Below are 20719 nucleotides of genomic sequence, written 5' to 3' on the forward strand. Positions count from 1 at the left end.
CTATGTTCCTGAATATTGGTGCAATGCTGTAATAATGCCCTTCCATAATGGCAGACCCATCACAGACCCTGGGAACTATAGAACTATCAGCCTTATCAGCTTATAGATAAAGTTATGGAGTACATCATTACAGAGCTCATAAATTATGACATTAAAAAATTGACTAAGCTTTGACTGGTAAGATGGATACCCAAATGGATTAAGGATAAAATGCACATCATCCAAGTAGGTGACACTTTCTCAGACAGAGAGACATATCACTGCTGTCCCCTATATCTATAGTAGGCCCCTTCCAGTTTGTCATGTATTTTTCAGACATCCAAACTGATAACAGTGATCTCTGGTTAACAAAGTTTGGAGATGACTGCAAGCTGGGACTGGTTATATCTAAACCAAGATCATCCTGTTCAAACAACAAACAAACAAAAAAACACAAGTCCTGCTAAAACCAAGCATTTTATTTTACTTTACATTACAGATCCCTAGTGTCTTGTCTTCCCAGCCTTCTAGGGGATGAAGCTCTCAATTGTTACATCACATTTAAATAATTACTTCAATTAATCAGTTAAATACATTTCTTAACATTCTTAAGCAATACAAATTAAACATGTCCAAATTATTTCTACATTTGGATAATGAGGATTTTATGTCGATAATTTTCTTTCTTTCCTCAATAACCAAGTTTTTATAGTATATCTTAGAAGAGTTCTGAGTGTTGTAACAGAATGAAAAACTTTAAATTATTATCATATTGGCTTTTGTGTATATGTCTTGCACTAATTTATTCATATGAGATCAAAAAATATAGAGATGATCTAATATTCTCTTTTGGACTTTTACTTTTCCCTATTTTATATATATATATATATATATATATATATATATATATATATATATATATATATAGACATATATACACACACACTTGTTTGTACTTACATATAAGTTCATACATTACACCCTGGCCACTGTAGTGCGGCAGTTAGTGCTGTCGCCTCACACCAAGAGGTTCTCTGGTTCGATTCTTAGCTGGAGTGCCTTCTGTGTGGAGTCTGCATGTCCTCCCTGCAGTCAAGTAAATTTAAAGACATGCAGGTAGGTGCGTGCATGTGCCTTCTTTGAAGGTTGGGTGCCATGCTGGCAACTCAACATCGTAAAAACTCACTGCCAGTTATTAGCGTGCTGTGGCGACCCCTAACTGGGACAAACCGAAAGACAGTTATTACACCCTCAGCTCTACAATGTAATTTCTGGTTTACGTTATGTTACACACCATTAAATTCTACTTAGTCCACTTCTAGCATCATGTAACACACTGGACAGTGTCCACAATGTATATTCCCTTTTTCCTCAGACTCTGTAATAAGTTTAACAAATTGACTGTGAAATAATATCTCAAATAAACTCAGTCTACTTTGAATACAAAGTTTGGTTCCTCCAATAATATTCAACAAAGATTTTCATCTGCTGTTGCAGTAAACCAATAGTTCTTTATAATAGCAATCATTCTAAATACACAAAAGCTATCTCTGAAAATACAGACTAGAAGTTTTCTGCTTTATCAAATTCTCCTAGTGCTCCTTTATTCTGGTGTTCTGCAACATTAAGATAACCATACAACTTATATAGTAGATAAAAAAGCTATGTTTTTGTATAACCTCACTTAGTCAGTTTATCAACAATATATTTAATTTCTTGTAAATAATCTTTTTGGTCACTAGAAAAAAATAATATTTTTGGTCACTGGAAAAAATCATATTTTTGATCACTGGAAAAATATCCTTGCTTCTAATATTTGTCCATAAGGTGAAATATTAATTACATTTTTACTATGATCACTATCTGCATGGAAAACATTCATAGATCCCATCTCCTTCCTTTCTAATCTCTACTTTATTTAATAATGATCATGAAACAGCAGTAGATCTAAATATAGAATTTCAAATTTCTGAGCTTTAAAAGTAAATTGCAGATTAAATTTATTTTATTAATACTGGTCATTTTTTATATCCACTTCAGTAGTAGTTTGTATAATAAAAATCAAATTAAGTCACCAAAATCTTTTACGCATCATTGTACCTTTTTTGGTAGAAAAATATGCTTATTAAAGTTAATGCAAACTTCACAAGCTCTGTAATATAATTACTTTGTGGCATATCTCCCAAAACGTTATGTAAAGCTTGTAAACCAAATTCATGTTTTATACTACCATAAATATCTTTCACATCACGTCAGCCAAAGGAAGTCATCCTTCCATTCTGTATGTTGTATTTTACCAATCAAATCAAATCAAAACTATCCAAAATATTGGAATCAATTTGTTTAACATATGAATATTGATATAAAATTGTATTCAAGACTTTGCCCAAAGGTTCCAATAAAGCATTTATTTCCAGTACAATCAGTCTTCTGTGTGGATCATTCAAGTTCTTATGCATTTTAGGACATCCACAAAGGGCTGGAATACTTATGTTCCTAATTAAGCATTTTTGAATGTGCTTCTTGTTTAAAATGTATAACTTCTCTCCTTTATTTAAAAGATATCTTCATTCTAATACAGTGAAGTAGGATCATTACCTAATTGTACACAGAAATTAGATTTATCCAATATTTTTGTACACACATTTTTATACTTTTCTTTGTTCATAATGATGACATTTGAACCCTTATCAAAAGTTTTATTACTATATTCTTAATATCATGATATTCCTTAAGCAGGTCTACTTCTAATAATTGAAAGCCCATATATTCAAAACAGATATAACTGAGATGAGTTAAACAAAATGTCATATAAATGAAAATTTAAAAGAACGAACCTCATATGATCGACGATAGGTTACTTCCTGTTTGTTCACAGCAGCACCTATAAAAGGAACGGAGGTGCTGTAAGCATCTATTCCACCAGGCGATTCTCACTCAGATGTGGGTGTGTCATGGGTGTTTACCCTTTTCTTTAATGAGTGTGATCTCAGTGTAGGTATATTTAATTTGCAGGGGTGTGGGGGGGGTGCAGGTGGGCACAGCCCCCCTGCAAAATTTTAAATTAGAATAATTTTCATTCCCAGACTGTTAGGTGGTGTGCACGATGTAGGCAAGCTGTGTATAATTGTGGTAGACGGTATGTAGCCAGTTTCGATCATATGAGGTTCATTCTTTTAAATTTTCTTTTACATGACTTTTCACTTAACTCATCTCGATTATATGTGTTTCGAACATATGGGTTTTCAATTAGACATAGACCCCCCATAAGCACACCCTATTCATGTTTTGTCAAGTTACGTTTTGTCTACCACTTAATACATTTATTATAGTCCTTATACATTTCTTTTACTATCACCTGATAAAAATACATTAATATCTGCATTTGAAAACAGAGGTAAAAGTTTTTTTTTTTTAATTTTGTATTTAAGTATAATATCATACCCCTCGCCTCCCTTTCCCTCATCAATCATGCAACAATTTGAACATTCATTTATCATCGTCTAAACACTCAGAAATACTATTCTTGTTTTCATTAATTTTGAAAACCTTTTGTTGTTTATCAAAATATACTTTCAAATGCAATCTCCTTATGAATCTAAAAACATCCAATTCAAAATCAATCCATTGAGGAATTACAATTGATATAAATTTCAAACTGTTTTATAGAACATCCTGCATCCGTTCTGTTAATACATAATCTGATAAATTAATTATGTCCAATGCATTAATTGTATGTACTATTTCCAGTCCCATTATGTATTTTTGAAGTTCAAAAAGAAAATTCTGATTACTTTCAATATTTACCAGTAGTTCAGGTGTTCTGTTATCCTGTTCCTCTACCCTGGCCTCTCTACATTGCTGAATTATTCCCGGTGTAATACTGGGGCTCTTCTTGATTTTTGTTTCCCCTTTGTGGAGTATTTGTAACAGTTACTACCCCTGGGTACATTCTTCTTGGTTGATTAGTTGTTTGTAAATAATTTTGTTGTTCATATCTTACCATTCATACTTGCTCCTCCCGTTCACCGGTTTGCCCTGATGAACTAAGTTTTTCCTAACTACTATGTATAAATGGATATGTCTGTACAAATTAATATTATTATATTTTTAGCACACTGTATCTAGCTGTACATTTTTGCTTTTTTACCTTATTGTTAACCTTTGAGTGTATGTGTGAATATATGTTTGTAGGTATGTAAAATGTAATTTTGGAGCTTTTCTCCCCAGGACTCCATTGAAAACGGGTTCCTTGTGGCCCAATGGACTATCCTGGTAAACCAACTGCAATAAATAAATAAAATAATAAATAAACTACTTCCTGTAGGGGGACGTATGCACTGTTGTCTTTTTCTTGCATTCTCTAGAGTGTGAATGTCTTTCATACTGCCATTTATGTATCTGATTAAATCTGAAGTCTTTAATGTCTCTTTCCAGCTTTTCTTTCTTAAACTCAATTAGTTCTAATTCTTTTCTATTAATGTCATCTATGGTTTTTGCATCCATTTCTTCAAATGTTGATGTACCCAGAGCTGCTAACAGTTCATTATATACATGCTTAATGTTTTTGTTATTTTATGCTGTTTAGACTGATCACTCTTGATCAGGATTGTAACCATGTCATGGTGCACATATGCACATCCATCCATTCTCCCTGATATAGCATCTCATCTGCATTAAAACCATTAGGGGGAAATTTGTCAGTTCATAAACATCTAGGTGTAATTCCCATGCTGACATATTTTTTTCAAAGGCAGAATATTATAATGCAAATTTAATTCTTGTTGCAAAAGTTTATTATATGATTTAATTGGCTAACTATTCTGTAAGGGAACTTGCAAATACTGATAATCCATGTTAACAAAAACATCTACATGTTTTCACATCCCTCTGATATTTATATGTCTGTTATATCACCAATAATATCTTCATTTTCAACATCCTCCACTTGTTGCATCTTGTAATTAAGTTGTGAAAAAGTATATGAATTATCCAGTGATATGGCTCCTTATAATATATCCAAGACATGAGCCCAGGACTAAAACTTTAGTATTCATTCAAAAAACAAACACTTTTCCTGTTAAATCACAAGAGGTATACATATACTCTCCAAAATTATCTAACCAAAGTCCTTTCCTGGTACACAGAAAATGGACTTCAACTAAACACCAATAAATGCAGGATCATCTCCTTCAGGAAAGCAGAAACACTTTTCATCCCACTGCACTGAAAATATACCTTTACAATTATGACTGAGTGATCAGAAACATGGTCACTTGGGTTGAAAGTTCCTTTGCCTTTGACTGTCACATGGGAATTGTTAAGACATCCTTCTATACTTTGCAACTAATTGCCAAAGGCATCTCTTCTAAAACCAGTGTTCATTGTTCCCCTATGCTTTGCCCTAGCCAGACATATTATTGAATATAACACACCTTTCAGCATGCCTCTGACCTGGACCATTAAAAAAAATTCAAATAAATGCTGATATTCCTAGCAAAAAGGATCTTTTGTCTCAAAAACTTTAGGAAATTGTGAGTCCTTGAATTTGTATTCAGTGTCATGCAGGGTCTTTATTGAGACCTGTGTCTTACTTACACTGCCCTTAAGGTCACAGTTCTTCTCAACTTCCTTTTCCTCAGCAGAGCAAATTGTGCAGTCAATACCACAACCAAAGATTTCAACTTTAATGAAAGAATAAATAAAACTAGGTGGAGATACAGGTTCATCACTAAGTCCCTCCCCTTTCTCTGGAACAGACTCACTCTCCATGTCAAGCAATGTAATTCCTTCTTACCCTTTAAAGGTAGTTTAGACATCTGGATGGATACCCTTAAATGTGCCCTGGGACTTACGTGCTCTATCCTCATTGCAAAAAGTGGTTGAGTCTGAGCAAGGGGTGTGTACAGTGTGGTCAAACTTGCCTTCTATATTCTTTGATCCTGTGATTCATACTTTGTAGTACATTCATAGCGTAAATGCATATAGAGAATATAACTATGATGTTCCCAAACTGAGCAGAAGATTCATTCCTAATAATCCAAATTAAATTCAATGCCCAAGTTAATGAAAATATTTTCTGTGTGACATTAAAACATAGAGATATTTCAACAAGCAAAACATAGACCACTAATAAAACACTCTGTCAGAGATCAATCCTACATTTTTTTTATTTATATAAACATTACAGCATGCCAACAAAGACAGCATTGATAATGTAAGATAACCATACTGATGTGGCATAAAAAATGTATTCATACATTTTAAAATACCTTGTTTATCCCATTTAGTGTCACAGAAAAGCTGGAACATATTCAGGCAAGCAGTGGGCATAAGGCATACAACCAGTCCTATACAGTTTGCCAGTGCACACCATATGCATACGCACTCACAGATACACTGTACCCACTTCCACTCAAGATGGAATACCACTTATTCACCTACCGGCAGGTGTTTAGGATGTGGGAGGAGGCCAGAGTCTCTAATGAAAACTCACATGGACACAGAGAACACACGCAAAATCTGCAAAGCTCTATTGCCTTATTATGCTGAGTCAATGTCAAGCTGCTGTTTATCTACCCTGCTTCCCTGAAAATTAACTGCATTTTCCTCAAGTTATACATTCAAAAAGGTAAAAGCTGTTCACCTGGTACTGTCAGATCCTTAGAAATGAGAAAATCACTCTCCTTTTCCTGTCTTTATACAGGTGAAGTTCTTGAATGCACATTAAGGTATTCAGTTTGAAAGCTTAATTTACTTTTCAGTTAAGCATACATAATAGGCTATTGCTATTTCTTGATGGGCCTATGACTGATTTAAAGTGTTTATTACCTGAAATTTGACTGAGCAGCTATAGTGTTCCAGTTCAATGTTGGCCTCTTTACCCTTTCAAGACATGTTGGCCCATTTTTACAGGCAATTTACAATGTTATAGTTGTGCTACAAGTACATATTCCTACATAAGTACACAAGTTTTTATCTTTATATGCCGACTTGTTTAATTCTGGGACTGTAAATATTGAATTCCTTTCATCCACATTCTTGGGAATAATCAATAACCAGTGTGCTCTGACTTTTTTTCACATTTCATGCTTTGGTCCACCCCAGTTTTTTTTTTCCTCACGGTTTAGCGCTGTTCCATCTTTACAATTTATAATCATCCTTTGCTGTGCTCTTGCTAACTTTTACTTCATAATCTATTTCCTTTATTTGTCAGTCTTTGCATTGGCTACTTAGGATTTAGAGCCTCTCTTGCATCTAACTTGATATGACTAGGAGCGATTGTCATCATTATCTTCAACATCAACGATCCTCTTTTTCCTGTTCTGGGAGTGGGGTGTCATATTAAATGTTGCCATTTCTCTCTATTTAGAGCCACCATCCTACCTTCTACAATAGTCATGTCTACCAGTTTTGGGTCTTCTTCCATACAATCCATCCATATCATGGCTGGATGTACTAATTTCCTCTTGCCTTCTTCCCATCATAGGACTGTTCAGATCAGATGTCAGGGGACCTTTTCACATGCTTTCTCCAACTCCAGGAATGCCCAGTTGGAATCTTTCCTCATTTCCAGCTTCTTCTCACCTGTCTCACTGTGAACATTGGGTCCATTGTACTGCATTCTGATCTGAAGCTGAACCGTTTATCTCACATCTTAATTTTTACTACCTTACTAGGAACCTTTTCAGGAAAATTATAATCCCTGTCTTCTAGACCAACTCACTCCACTGCCCATGTTTCAAGAAAAACATGTTATGTCTGTTACCTGATAATTCCTACACCCCTCCCCTTCAGTAGTTATGCACGGTCATAAAGAAGCTTGACAGCAATCTGCCTACTTCTTTACACATTTAGAGGTATAAACTAGGCTAACATCCATCAGGGCCTTTATCAGCCTAGCCAAACAACCTAACCCAGTTGTGCCCCTATGTATCATGGACATTTAGTAGGTATGTTAGTTACGGAGATTTTAAAGGTTATGTGAGGGAGTATGTTAGTTTGGGCATAATTACTGCTTGCTTCTGTCTATCCAAGACATGGGCAACAGAACTGGGGTGAATTTCTGATTTCCCATCCACTTGAAAAAGGTTACATTTAAATAGGGTTAGCGGTGAACCCTGCTTCACTTGCATGGGGAGCCTGCTACTCTGAGACACATATCTGCCTTGTCAACGTTTCCTATTTATGCCGCAAACAAAATTGAAATCCTTGGATCTAATGGTTCTGATGCTGTTTGTTTTGAAAATGTGCAAAAGGCTCATCAGAGCTGGATCTGAGGATTGTTTGCATGCCAGACAAAGATCACCTCTCAGTAATCTGTAGGAGACTGAGTATAGAGATAGGGTTTCCATGGCTTTCCCATATTGTTCCCCTCTACTCGACACTCATTAGACCAATTAGAGAGTACAACGCCCCTTTCGGAATGTACCTCGCATGACATCTGCAGCAGCTGGAAAGGCCACAGAAGTACCTAACAAAGAGGATTACTGGCCTCAAAGAGATGCCCTACACTGATTGTCTCAAAAACCTCTAGCTTTACTCCGTAGCATATCACCTACTCTGAGGTACTCTCTGCCTAACGTATAAAGCTATATCAAACCCAGAACTGTTGGACATGCTACACCTAAAGAAATCCCAATCCCTCTGAGCTACACACTCTAGGGACCTAACATTGTCACCACAATAAACAGGACATGCTGGAGGGATAGATTCCTGTCCCAGAGACTTCCCATACTCTGGAAAAGGCTACCCATCTATGTCAAGCAAAGTTCCTCATTAGCACTCTTCAAGAAAATTCTTGATAAGTGGATGGGAAATAGGAAATACACCCCAGGGATCACTTCGGTGGCTCTGCTCGACAGGAAAATAACTTTTTTGGGTGGCATAAGCCAGGGAACCTTGTTAGCTAGGCTTACTTAGGCCCTTGGGCCAATAGCTTAGTACCTACCTATGAACCTATATTGGTAAGAAACAGGTTCAGTATGCTTGAACCTCTTGGTGGTCATGCACCCTATCTGGTCGAAGAGTATTTATGTTAAAAAAAGTCCAGGAACCATTGTGCCTGCGAGTCTGAGGCAATGTATGTTTCCCAGTCTATAGATGAGTAGCTAAAATTTCCAGTGAATAGGTTATTTGGTTTAATTGTGAGTGCCTCCAGTAGGTCTAGATATGAGCTATGGGATTCTAGGGACATAGGAGGTGGCCTGTACTTGCTAGGATATGGCATGGGGCTTTGTTTATGGTGATTTGCATGTGGATAAACCTCAGGGTATCATCCTGTTCAGCCAACCTACAGGTACGCTTGTTGCTAATGTAGATCAAGACCCCCCCACGTTTTGTCCCTGTCTGTGCAACTGATGGTATAAATGTGTGGAGGCACTGAAGCCTTCCACTGCAAGAGTACTTCCTGTGGATTTACACCTTGTCTCGGTAATGGCACAGATGTCTACACACTCCAGAGTGAGAAGAGCTTGTGGGATGTGGAGTTTAGTGTAGGAACCTAGCAGTGAGAAATAATATCTTTAGCTTTTTGGGGGGTTTATTTTCAATGTCGGTTTGTTTGTCAATTTGGCATTGCCTAAAAACAATTCTAGTGGGGTAAAGTTTTAGCTAATATTTGGAAGCCTAGGGGAGACAGTTGCAGACCATCCCTTGCAAAGCAACGTGGTTTGTTAACCATGTCTTCCCATGATGACAAATATTGAATCCCCCTAGAAAGACACCAAAAACTAAGCTAATTATTAAAGTCAATCATCTTTTGTTCATACTGCCTCACCATCCTTGGTGAAGACAGAATGTTGCTCAATGCAAGGCTTATACCTGCCTGAGACACATATTCAGACAGATCAATAATGTCTCTCTTCATATACTCTTGGTAGTGTAATTATGTCAGTGTGTGTGTGCAACTTAGCAGAGCCTGGCTCCAGATAAGCAACTAACTGTTACCTTATCCTTATTCATTCTGATGAGTGGGGCATGTATGTGTCATACAATGGAGTTTCCTATGACAAAAGTCCTGGATAATATATTTGTCTGCCTTATGGGCTTTGCTGTTGGGGCTCCACTGGTTGTAGGCATAAGTGTGGTGTTTGCTATTACTTTTGGTGTGTACTTTAGAGATTGCTGGGGACAGATGTTGCTGTTTATAGGCTTAAGAGGTCTTTGAGGTTTGGGAAGATTGCTTTTTAGGGCCTCAGAATAAGCTGGTCTGTGTGTTTGGTGGATGTAGTATTTGTGTGTTGTTGACAACCTTGTTTGTATGTGAGATTTTTGCCTCCAGTGAAATTCTGTTAAGTGTATATCTTGCATATTGTGTTTGATTCTTTAAGGATTAAATGGTTGTCTGTGAAAATGAGACAATTTCTACATTGTCTCAAGATGTCCATATCTACCAAGCTGGCTATGGAGACATTTGAAAATTACATATCCATGTTGTCCAGACATGTATTTATGTGGGCTACTGTAGGTTGTGGACTGGGTTATACGCAGGTCTCCTTGGGTGATCTCTGGGATTTGGTACTAGACTCTATTAGACTGTGTTATGATTTGACATTTAATGTGCAAGCTAGCTACTCTAAGCCTGTCTCCATGCAACGGCTTTGCTTTAACCTTACTAAGATACAGGTTTCAGTTCCAAAGGTAAGTTTTATATATAAAATTTAATATCTAGTCATTTGTATCTATATGCGGCAATGAAACAGGGGAGGGGGGCAGTAGCTTTGGAAGTCAGATTACAATAATGGATGGAAGCCAGAGACACAGCCTTTTAAAACTACAAGAGGAAATGGGTGGGTGGTTTGAGAAAAAATTCAAGCTGGAAGAAGCAGACTTCCTAAATATCAATCATACCTCTCAACTGTACAGATTTTCGCAGAATGTCCAGATTTCTGCCTCATATTTTTGGTCCATATTTTATGAGTTTGTGGTTTTCTGGCAAAAATAAAAGTCAGAAAATAATGACAGACATTTGATTTTCAGACTTCATACTCTTCAGAAAATTCATGCTAATGCAAAACCTGTTATTCTATCTACTTTCTAAGTTTGACTCCTCATTTTTCTGTCTTTGTCCAGATTTCTTACTCTTAAGAAGTTGAAAGTTATGGACCCAATATTGGAGCTCTAGTCCTATGGTTAGAATTTCAGCAACTTTAGTTTAATATCTCAGTGGAGGCTAGGGCAGACACAAAGAACAGGGGAAACAACAGTAGCAAAGTAAACAGAAAGATATGAAAAGTAACTTTAACCAGGTAAATAATATGCAGAACAGTCTAGCAGCAAAAGTGGAATTACAGACAGCTATAAAAGTACTGAAGCACAAATCCTGGAGCAGAATTCACAGTACTGCCACTACTACCATCTCACCACAGACTAAGCAACCAGACTATACAGAAATTTGCCAGTCACACTGTTTATTGAAAAATTGTGTAATATATGACTAAAAGAGGTTTAAATCTGAAAGTAGTTCACAATTCTGCCACAAATGTGAATGAGGCTAGAAGAGTAAGGCCCCAAACAGGGTTCTAAATGCAAACAGGTAGCTTTTACAAATAATTTTATGTTGAGAGATGGATGTGCAATGTAATGTATAAAGAATGCTAAAATCTTGCAGTAATTACACAATCTTTCCACAACTGTAAATGAAGCTACAAGACTACGTTTCCACAGCAAACTAATAGAAAATGGAAACAGATAACTTTTTTGACTAAAACAAAAAAAACAGAAAAGTACAAAAAAGTATTGCCACACAGTCACTATAAGTGCAATTCACAATATTTAAGCAAAAGTCAAATAAAAACTTTTTTCTTTTAGTCTCCTAAAAGTCTAGTCCTTGTGTCCTTCTTCACAAATTACTGCTAGCTTTTATGAGCTAAGTTTACCTTAATGTATTATTTCATTTGTGAATAATCACTTAATAAAACATTTAAGATGAACTAGTAGGTTTCTGACCATCACAGACCCTGGCATCCTTTGCTCAGACATTTTATATTAATGCCATTGCTTTGCTGTGTTGCATGCCAGCTGTCCTTATTCATGGTGCTCAAGCATTTTTGTATTACAGTTTTCAAGAAAAATCCCTAAAGGTCCCCATTCGTAATGATTCTCCATTTTCTGATCACGGTGTCCCCTACCCTACCAATATGCTGTCACAATATATATATCGTTCTTGTCAGAATACTTCTAGACATACTGCTTCTTCCAATTTGTTATAAATGGTACATGTTACTGAAACTCCTGAGATTATGCTGACTTCACAAAGTCTATAAACCCTCCCTCTATATCCATTTCCTCTGTTATGTTTTGTGCTTTCCTCTACCATTAATATTCTAAGCATTATTTTAAAGTATCAGAGACCTACTCTCTGATTTGATCTGTGCTAATAAATTAACCTCTGAAAGGAAAAAGGATGCCTAATTTAGGACTAGTTACCTGGTGTTCCTCCACAACCAGTTTAAAAGGGAATGACTTCTTCAGAAAAGGACTGAGTAGTCATCTGACCTTGCAGTTTTAAATTGGTATTTTATCTCCTTTGTATTTTTATGCTGCTATCTTTGTCTGATTAGGATGTTTTACTGCTAGGCTCTTCCATATTGCAAGCTGTAACTTTGTACTTGAAGTTAGGAACACCTCCTTTGTTTTTCTTTCTCTTTTACCTGTCTCCTTTTTCACCCCTCCTAATTCCTATAATTTTCTTGCCCTACCTCATTCTCTCTTTTTCACTCCTCCGCCTCTTCAACCACCAGCTATCTCCCACCCCACTGTTTTTTTTTTCTACTGTCTGACCCTCTCCCACTTCCTCTTACTTTTCCCATTCATCTCCATCTTTCTCCATCTTTCAACATGGATCCCCACCATGATGACTTTTTATTTTTATTTGTGACCTTTCCTTCAGTCTAACTTCTTCTTCCCCTCTGACTGAACACACTATGGCCCTTCCTGATTGCTCTACATTGTAGACCCTCAATACTAAGTATGATGAAGGGAGATACTGCCAGCACAGATATCTGAAATTTTGTAAATAATGATATGTCATTTGTGAATATTAACATGATCTATATAAGATGCTTGTGTTACAACTGTATCAGAACTGTATGTCATGTGTACATCAAACTGGTTTGTACAGACATGTGTTGAAAGGGTATTTTATAAAGTGTTTGTGTTTGAAATGCATCCACAGTGTGCCCTACTGGAAGAGAATAGAAATGTACATGCACTATTGTAACTGTCTAAATGTATATATTTTTAACAGTGGAAACTGGAATACAGGAGGTTAACCAATCCAGCAAATTTTAGGAAAATAGCTGAAATTAAATTACTTTATAGGTTATGCAATAAAAGATGGTATCTTTCGGTTTTCAATACAGCTAGAGACACAGTCTGTTGAGAAGATTTCTGTATTGTCTTTTGGGTGAACCAATTACTAGTCTTGAAAGCATTAATGAATGCAACTATATGACTTCCAGCATCTGCCAAAGATCTGAGGTCTGTGCATTTTCACAAGTTATCCCACCAGTAATATTTGCAATATTAATTTGAGAAGTCTCTTAGTGAGACAGAGCATTCTGCATTCTGTCTTGGACATGACAACAACTAGAAGATCCATGGACCTGACAACAACTACAAGATCCATTCTCCACATCTGCCTTGCTCTAGTAGTAAATTCTTAGGTTATAGTGTAATTCTCTTAACTATAGTCAGGAATATAGTGAAGCTTAGTTTAGATATTTTCTTTATTTATTTGAGACTGTCCTGTAATTTTGTTTTAAATATTTCCTTTGGTTTTGAACTGTGATGCCACTGTGAATATATATTTAGCATTGTCTTGTTCTTTTATTTATTATTAAATATAGTTAAACCTTTAATTGTGGGTGATTTGCGTAGAGGTATTTAAGTTTTGAGAGTACTTGCATATTTATTTGGTGACACTGTGTGAGCCACTCCTAACAGCCTTGCTCTTGGTCAAACTACCATTTGTATTAGTATTAATATTACACAGTAAGATTGGACACCCTTTGTTAAGGGCTCTAAAGTGGCTGATAAGGAGTGACTGGTGGCAGTAATAACTACCTTATAGTCCAGGCAGAAGGGGACATAGCTAGTAAACCTGTGTCAGCCTTTCCCAGGTATGCATGTGTGTGTGTGTGTGTGTGTGTGTGTGTGTGTGTGTGTGTGTGTGTGTGTGTGTGTGTGTGTGTGTAAATCAAACCTCAAAGAGTGTGTGTTTCAGCTACTTGGGCAGGGACATGAACCACTGGTAGGACAGAGAGGGTGCTGGAGGTGTTTGCTTGGTCACTCAATTGACATCAACTCTATAGCTGTGCCAGTGGGAAGTCTTACTGGAAATCTGGAAAAAGGGAGAAAACAGCCCCATAATGACTGTGGTCTCTATGTGCTCTTAAAGGAAATTGCACTTGATGCAGAGAGCTGCATCTGAAAATACTGTGTGTGCACCTGTCGTCCTCTCAGTGAACGTTGTCAGTGGTGAAGATTGAGGGTCCTTGATTACTGGTTGGCAGTCGTGGGTTGTCACAGTAAGTCTTTGACTTCTTTGTTTTTCCTGCTATAAACAATTGTTTTAACTAGTTGCTTATGCTAGGATGTGTAGCCTATAACTAGCTAAACACTCATCTTCACTGCTGTTTGTTTTCTATCACTGGTCACACCCAGTTTACTTCTATAACTCACAACTCAGCCACCACTTTTTCTTTTTATAGCTACATATCTTAGAATTGCTTCCTGGTCTGCATCATACCCTCTACAATCCAACTCACTAATAAAATACTTAATCCAAGAAGGTCAGGCAGAAAGAAACCATGGTGGAAAGAGAGACAGAGTCATAAGGAGGAGTCAGTGCCAGATGTGATCAAGTAGGAGCCAACACTACTATTTGAGTAGGAAGGAAGTGGGGTTGGAGACTCAGATAAACTGGACAGGCAGAGGGCAAAAGAAACAAAACATTGGAGATGTGTTACAATATGTCCATGACACATTATCAAACGACTGACCTGGATCACTTTGAGAGAGTATAAATGATGCTGAGTATTGACAACAGAGATTTTTGTCACTTTACCATCTGATAAGTTACCTCAGTGCCAGAGGAAGTGGACTTTGATCTAGAGACCTTCCAACATACAGAAGAGCAGAGGAACAGGGAAAGGAACTTCACTGATCCAAAATGACAAGACGTTGGTCAAGAAGTAACTAGTAATTAGGAAAGACCATTATCAGTTTATCAAATATACATCTGCATGATTCTGAACTCACTTTGCTACAAGAAGGATTATTGTTTGCATCTGCTCAGAAAGGGGACTTAAGTAAGGTGCTTATTGAATTAAGAATGCAAAAACATTAACTAAAAACTTTTATTTGGTGCTAATATGAATGGGGTTAATGATTCATTTAAAGGTTATAGCACTTTTGATCCTATAAGCAAACCTGTTGTTGTGGTATTTTTACAATGTGTGAGGAACAGTTATATGAGCAATGTTTCTAATATGTCAGCAGATTATTATTATTATAGCATTACTTAGGAAGAATCCTTAGCTTTTAATAATCTAAACTAAACTAAACTAAAACGAACTGTTACTGGTAATTAAAGATGCCTTCCGAAAAATAACAAGTAACAGATAAAAGCAGATACAGAAGGAATCACCACTTGGAAATAAACCTCCGTTGTAGCATAAAACCGTCTTTATTTGCAAACCAAAGGATAAAATGAGCGCTTTCGCGTAGGATAACTACGCTTCTTCAGATGTAATTAAAATGAAAAAAGCTCTTATTTTATACAAAATGTTTTGGCGGTAAGACCAAACAATCAATCAATTAATTAATTAACTAAATGAATAATTAATTAAATGCTTAAAGTACTCCTTGCTATTTAAAATGTTTGATGCCCATTCCAACATAAGTTTTCGCAGTTATATTTAAAACACACAATACAGAGTGTAAAAATGTTACGTATTCATACCACGATATGCATAAAATCTTTTAAACGTCATTTAGAGGTATTGAAAAATACCTCATATTTACATCAAACTGTCATTCAATATACCATGTTACATATTTTTTAAACAGTACTATACAAATAACCTGAAATCATAAATATGAAAAACAGTGATACCATGACTGTAAGAATTGATAAGGCAAATCGCAAATTTCATACACATTAAAACCTTCATAAATAAAAAATTATTCTGATAAGTAAAACCATCAATAAATATATAGTTTGTTACAAAATCAAGAAAATGCTATAAGGTCCATCCTATATACTTGGTAACCTATATGATAATGTATTCCTATTAACATAATTAAAAATCTTACAAACAACAAATAACAAATATTTTGAAATATTACTATATATGAAATGCAAATATTACCATCAAAATTATATAACAAAAGTGAAATATAATATATGAAAAACAAAAACTATTAGTTTATGTTTTTATATATCCAACTAATGTTAAAACAAAGAATTATATAACATTAAATGTGCAGTAATAAATATGTATACAAAATTCATTAAAGTTTTCTATTATTTAATACTGGTTTAATGGAAATAAATTGGTTAATGCCTGGAATAACGTGTGCTCTTAGAGTGAGTATCCACTTGAGTTCCATATAAGCCAGATGGTTAATATTATCTCCTCCTCTAGGGTTTGGAGCAACCAATTGCAAAACTATAAAACTAAAACTGTGTGTTCTATTATCTTGTATGTGTTTTGCTAACACATTTTGTTCGTTGCCTTTTTTTATGTCATAAAGGTGAAAGCGCTCATTTTATCCTTTGGTTTGCAAATAAAGACGGTTTTATGCTACAACGGAGGTTTATTTCCAAGTGGTGATTCCTTCTGTATCTGCTTTCATCTTTTAATAATCTACTTAACAATACATATCTGATGATTACGTAGGCAGATAAAGGTGGAGCAAATGTGCTCATGAATAAGGATGATTATTTAAAGGTTATGTTGCGATTACTGTCAGATACTACAGTCCTTTGTAAATTAATAGAATACATGTAGAGAAATGTGCTTATGTGGTTAAGACCATTCTCTATGATTTGCAGCTGTGTAATGATAGTTCCTTAGCTACTTCTAATTATATGTACTTAAAAGCCTGTCTTGTCCACCTATGAGACCAATAGTTTCAGGCAGCCAGTAGGTTACTGTACCTTTTTCTTACTATTTAGAAGAAACCTTATGTAAATTATGTAAGAAGTTATAGTAAACATATGAATGTCTCTTTGAATGAACTTTATACATGGCTAAAATATAAGAATTTAGATAATATTATATCTGCAACTTTAGATGTGAATTCTCTATTCGCAGTTATATCTAATGAATATGGCATTCAAGTGATTTAAGAATGTGTATGTAAATATAGAGATATTTCAGAATGGAAAAATAGAGACTATTTGTACTTTATAAAAAGCTGTTCCTTCAAATAACATATTTATTTTTGATGAAAGGATATATAATAAAAAGTCTGGTGTGGCTATGGCTATGCTTGTAGCCAACACATATGCAAATATTGCTCTATCACAGTGGGAGGACAGATACATTTTCACTTGCATAGAATATATAGTCAATATATTATTTTTATAAAATGTTTTGTTGATTTTTTTTTTTTGTTTAGACAGGGGGGCCAGATTCAATAAAGCCTACACTAAGTGTACAATAAATGTACACTATATGTATTCAAGAACATCCCTACCACAGTTTTGTGCTTTCTAGTCACTCGGAAAGATTACACTAAGTGTACATGTAGTCTACACTTTGTGGCAACCTTTATGAATCCCTGTCAATATTTAAAGCTGCAAGAAAATCAGTAGGAAAACTAGAATTAGGAGGAAGAAGTCGTGAATTATGCCTGTGCTGTCTGTTTACTCAGAACAGTGTAATGAAGCCATTATTGAATCCCAGGGGGACAAATATTTACTGAAAGAATTTATTGAGTATCTAAATACAACTACCACATTTTAAAGTTTTAAAATGAGTAATTCCTTGACACATATTAATTATATGGATATTACAGTCCCTATTGAAAATGGAGAAATTAATATACTATTCCATACAAAGGAGGTTCAAGGTGATAGGTACCTGCATAAGAAAAGTATGTGTCTGATATATACTTTAAATGGTATAGTATGTGAGCAGTTATTGGGGGCAAGTCATCCAAGTACTAACCTAGAGGACTGTATTAATGAAATTGATAAAATGTCTTTGGATTTTAAAAATAGAGAATATAATGAAAGTATTATTAATACGAATAAACAAAAAGTTTTGATGGAATGTGATACCTATGCTAAACTATATTTTTCTGAAAATTGAGTTGATAATAGTGTGGTCAGTAAGAGGGGAAAAATAATGTATTTTTTATTTTATAATTTGATTACTAGGTGAGTGAGTCACTCTAGTAGCCTTTTCCAGTTACAACTGGGGTGGAAAAATACAAAATGTATCAAAGCAGGGCAATACAAGTGCTAGAAACACAAGTAGCCAAATATAACATTGCAATTGGAAGAACTACATTCAGAATAAGACAAATAAACAGCTTTAATAAGCAATCACTAAAGATATAACTAGAATTTGAGCACTTTCATTCGTAAAATGTTTCACGTCAAACTTCATCAGAAATATGGAACACAACTAAGCGTTAGTACCACTAAAATGCAAACCTAATTAGCATACTAATGACATCATCCATTATTTATTTCATCTAAGAATGCGGTTTACATTTAAATGTCCATTTAGTCCTGGCGGCGTGTCACCCTAAGTCTCAGCTGCCATTTGAGTGCCTTTATTTCCAGTAATGGATTACAGTCACCAAAAATAATGGAAACTTTTTCAATCACAATGAATTTAAAAATGGAGCATCGAGTGCTGACTTTAATGTGCTTGGCTAGAGCATTTTTACAGTCACCTTTTCTAATAGCTTGAAAATGTTGTTTAATCCTGTCACTGAGTCTTCTAGTGGTCTTTCCCACAAAAAAAGGTGTCACAAGAAGAGCACACTCCTAAGCAGACAATGTTAGTGGAATTACAATCAAACTTTTCTACAAAATGAAAAGTAAAATTAAGTGTCTCAGTAGAAATTTATCCCCTTGAGCAATGTGTTAGCAACAAACGCATCTTCCACAGGTATACATACCAGGGGTTAACCTGGGCAACATATTTTGGAAAGGACTGGACTCAAAAAGGGACTTTAAAGAATGGGGTTTTTTTACATGAAAATGAAAGGCTAGTCCCTAATGCTTTAACTAACTCTTGACTGCTTTTAATTATATCCCAATTCTTGGTAATAATGTTCCTGATACTTTCGGAGTCTAAAGAAATAGGAAGGGGAAATCTCATGCATTCATTTGATAAATTGCCCTTAGCACTACTAAAGTCGTACTTAAGGATAGGTAGGTGTTTGGTGTACCTGCAGGCTGCCACTTCCTTAAAACAGTTAAAAAAAAAGCTTAACAGGGTATTGTTTATCTGTAAAGAGTTTCATAAGATAGTGGCATTCCTGCAAAAACAAGGTGTCATCACTAATGATCCTACTCAGGCAGACTGACCTTTAACTATATTTCTTTTCATAAAACTGGGATGCTGGCTTGAGAAGTCAAGGTAATTGTTATGAATTGCATTTTTCCTATGGATAGAAGGCATAAATTCCTTGTGGGTGGGATCGAAAGAAAGGGAAATGTCCAGAAAATGCACTTTGTTTACTTTCCCTGACAGAGTAAAATCTAGGAAATCAATGCTTTCATTACGTTTAACCAAAAAAGAATCTAGTTCATTGGGAGCCCCTAACCACACACAAAATATATCGTCAATAAATCTTGTCTACAAATACATGAACTGGAAACCTTCCAAATGGGTTAAAGTATTGACTTCCCATGCACTAAGTACCAGGTTGGTATATGCTGGTGCCACCTTAGCCCCCATTGCTACCCCTTGTAACTGCCAGTAAATGGTGTTGTTAAGAGAGGAAAATTTGTTTTCCAAAACCAGTTTAATTAAGGATGTGTATCCCTTAATCCTGTGGGAAAGTGTGACTGTCCGTCTAGCAACGTAATCAGAAACAAATTCTAAGCCTCTTTGATGAGGAATGCTTGTGTACAATGCCACTATATCCAAAGTGACCAAGGTATCAATCACCTGACACTGTAGGGAACTTAAATAGTTCATCTAAAAATTCCCAGTAGTCTTTCAAGTAAAAAGGAGAATTTTGTACCAAAGGATTCAGGAAAAAAACTAAAAATGCTGAAATGTATTCCGTTTTTGTTTTCTTGGAAGCTACAATCTGTCTCAAGGGAGGATCCTGATGATTTTTGTGTGCTTTGGGAATACCAAACATTCTCCCTATAGTGGGGGAATCCACTGTTATGAAATTAAGTTCCCAATCAGTAATAAGACTATCTTTAAACATGTTAACTATGCACTTGTAAATTTAGATAAAAGTAAGTGAAATTTCTTCAGAGTGACAATTTTGTAGTGTTTTTATTTGCCAGGGCTTTGTTCTTTTTACATATATAAGCTTTGGTGTCCATTATGACAATGCCCCCCTTTGTCTGCTTTCATAATTCTTATATTTTTATTGTTAATCAACCCTTGGAGAGCTTTCCTTTCATCATCTGATAAGTTAAACCATTTTTTATCAGGTTTGGTATTGAGATACTCTCTAATGTCATTTTCACAAGCCCTAGAAAAAATGTTGAGTGTGACATTGAGTAGAGGGTTAAATATACTTTCTT

General features: G+C 35.5%; 1 protein-coding gene across 1 annotated transcript in view; it reads right to left on the reverse strand.

Moving 5' to 3' along the window:
* Positions 1-217: 217 nt before the first annotated feature.
* LOC122803943 (epithelial cell adhesion molecule-like) overlaps positions 218-20719 on the reverse strand; it is a 297939-nt gene continuing 277437 nt past the window's right edge. The window contains exon 8 of the mRNA XM_044073621.1: positions 218-403. Within this exon, the coding sequence (XP_043929556.1) occupies positions 218-403 (186 nt within the window). The remainder of the gene's footprint in view (positions 404-20719) is intronic.

The sequence above is a fragment of the Protopterus annectens genome, chromosome 6.part0 (genome assembly GCF_019279795.1).
Source record: "Protopterus annectens isolate FY-2018-M chromosome 6.part0, PAN1.0, whole genome shotgun sequence".
Taxonomy (NCBI): Eukaryota; Metazoa; Chordata; order Ceratodontiformes; family Protopteridae; genus Protopterus; species Protopterus annectens.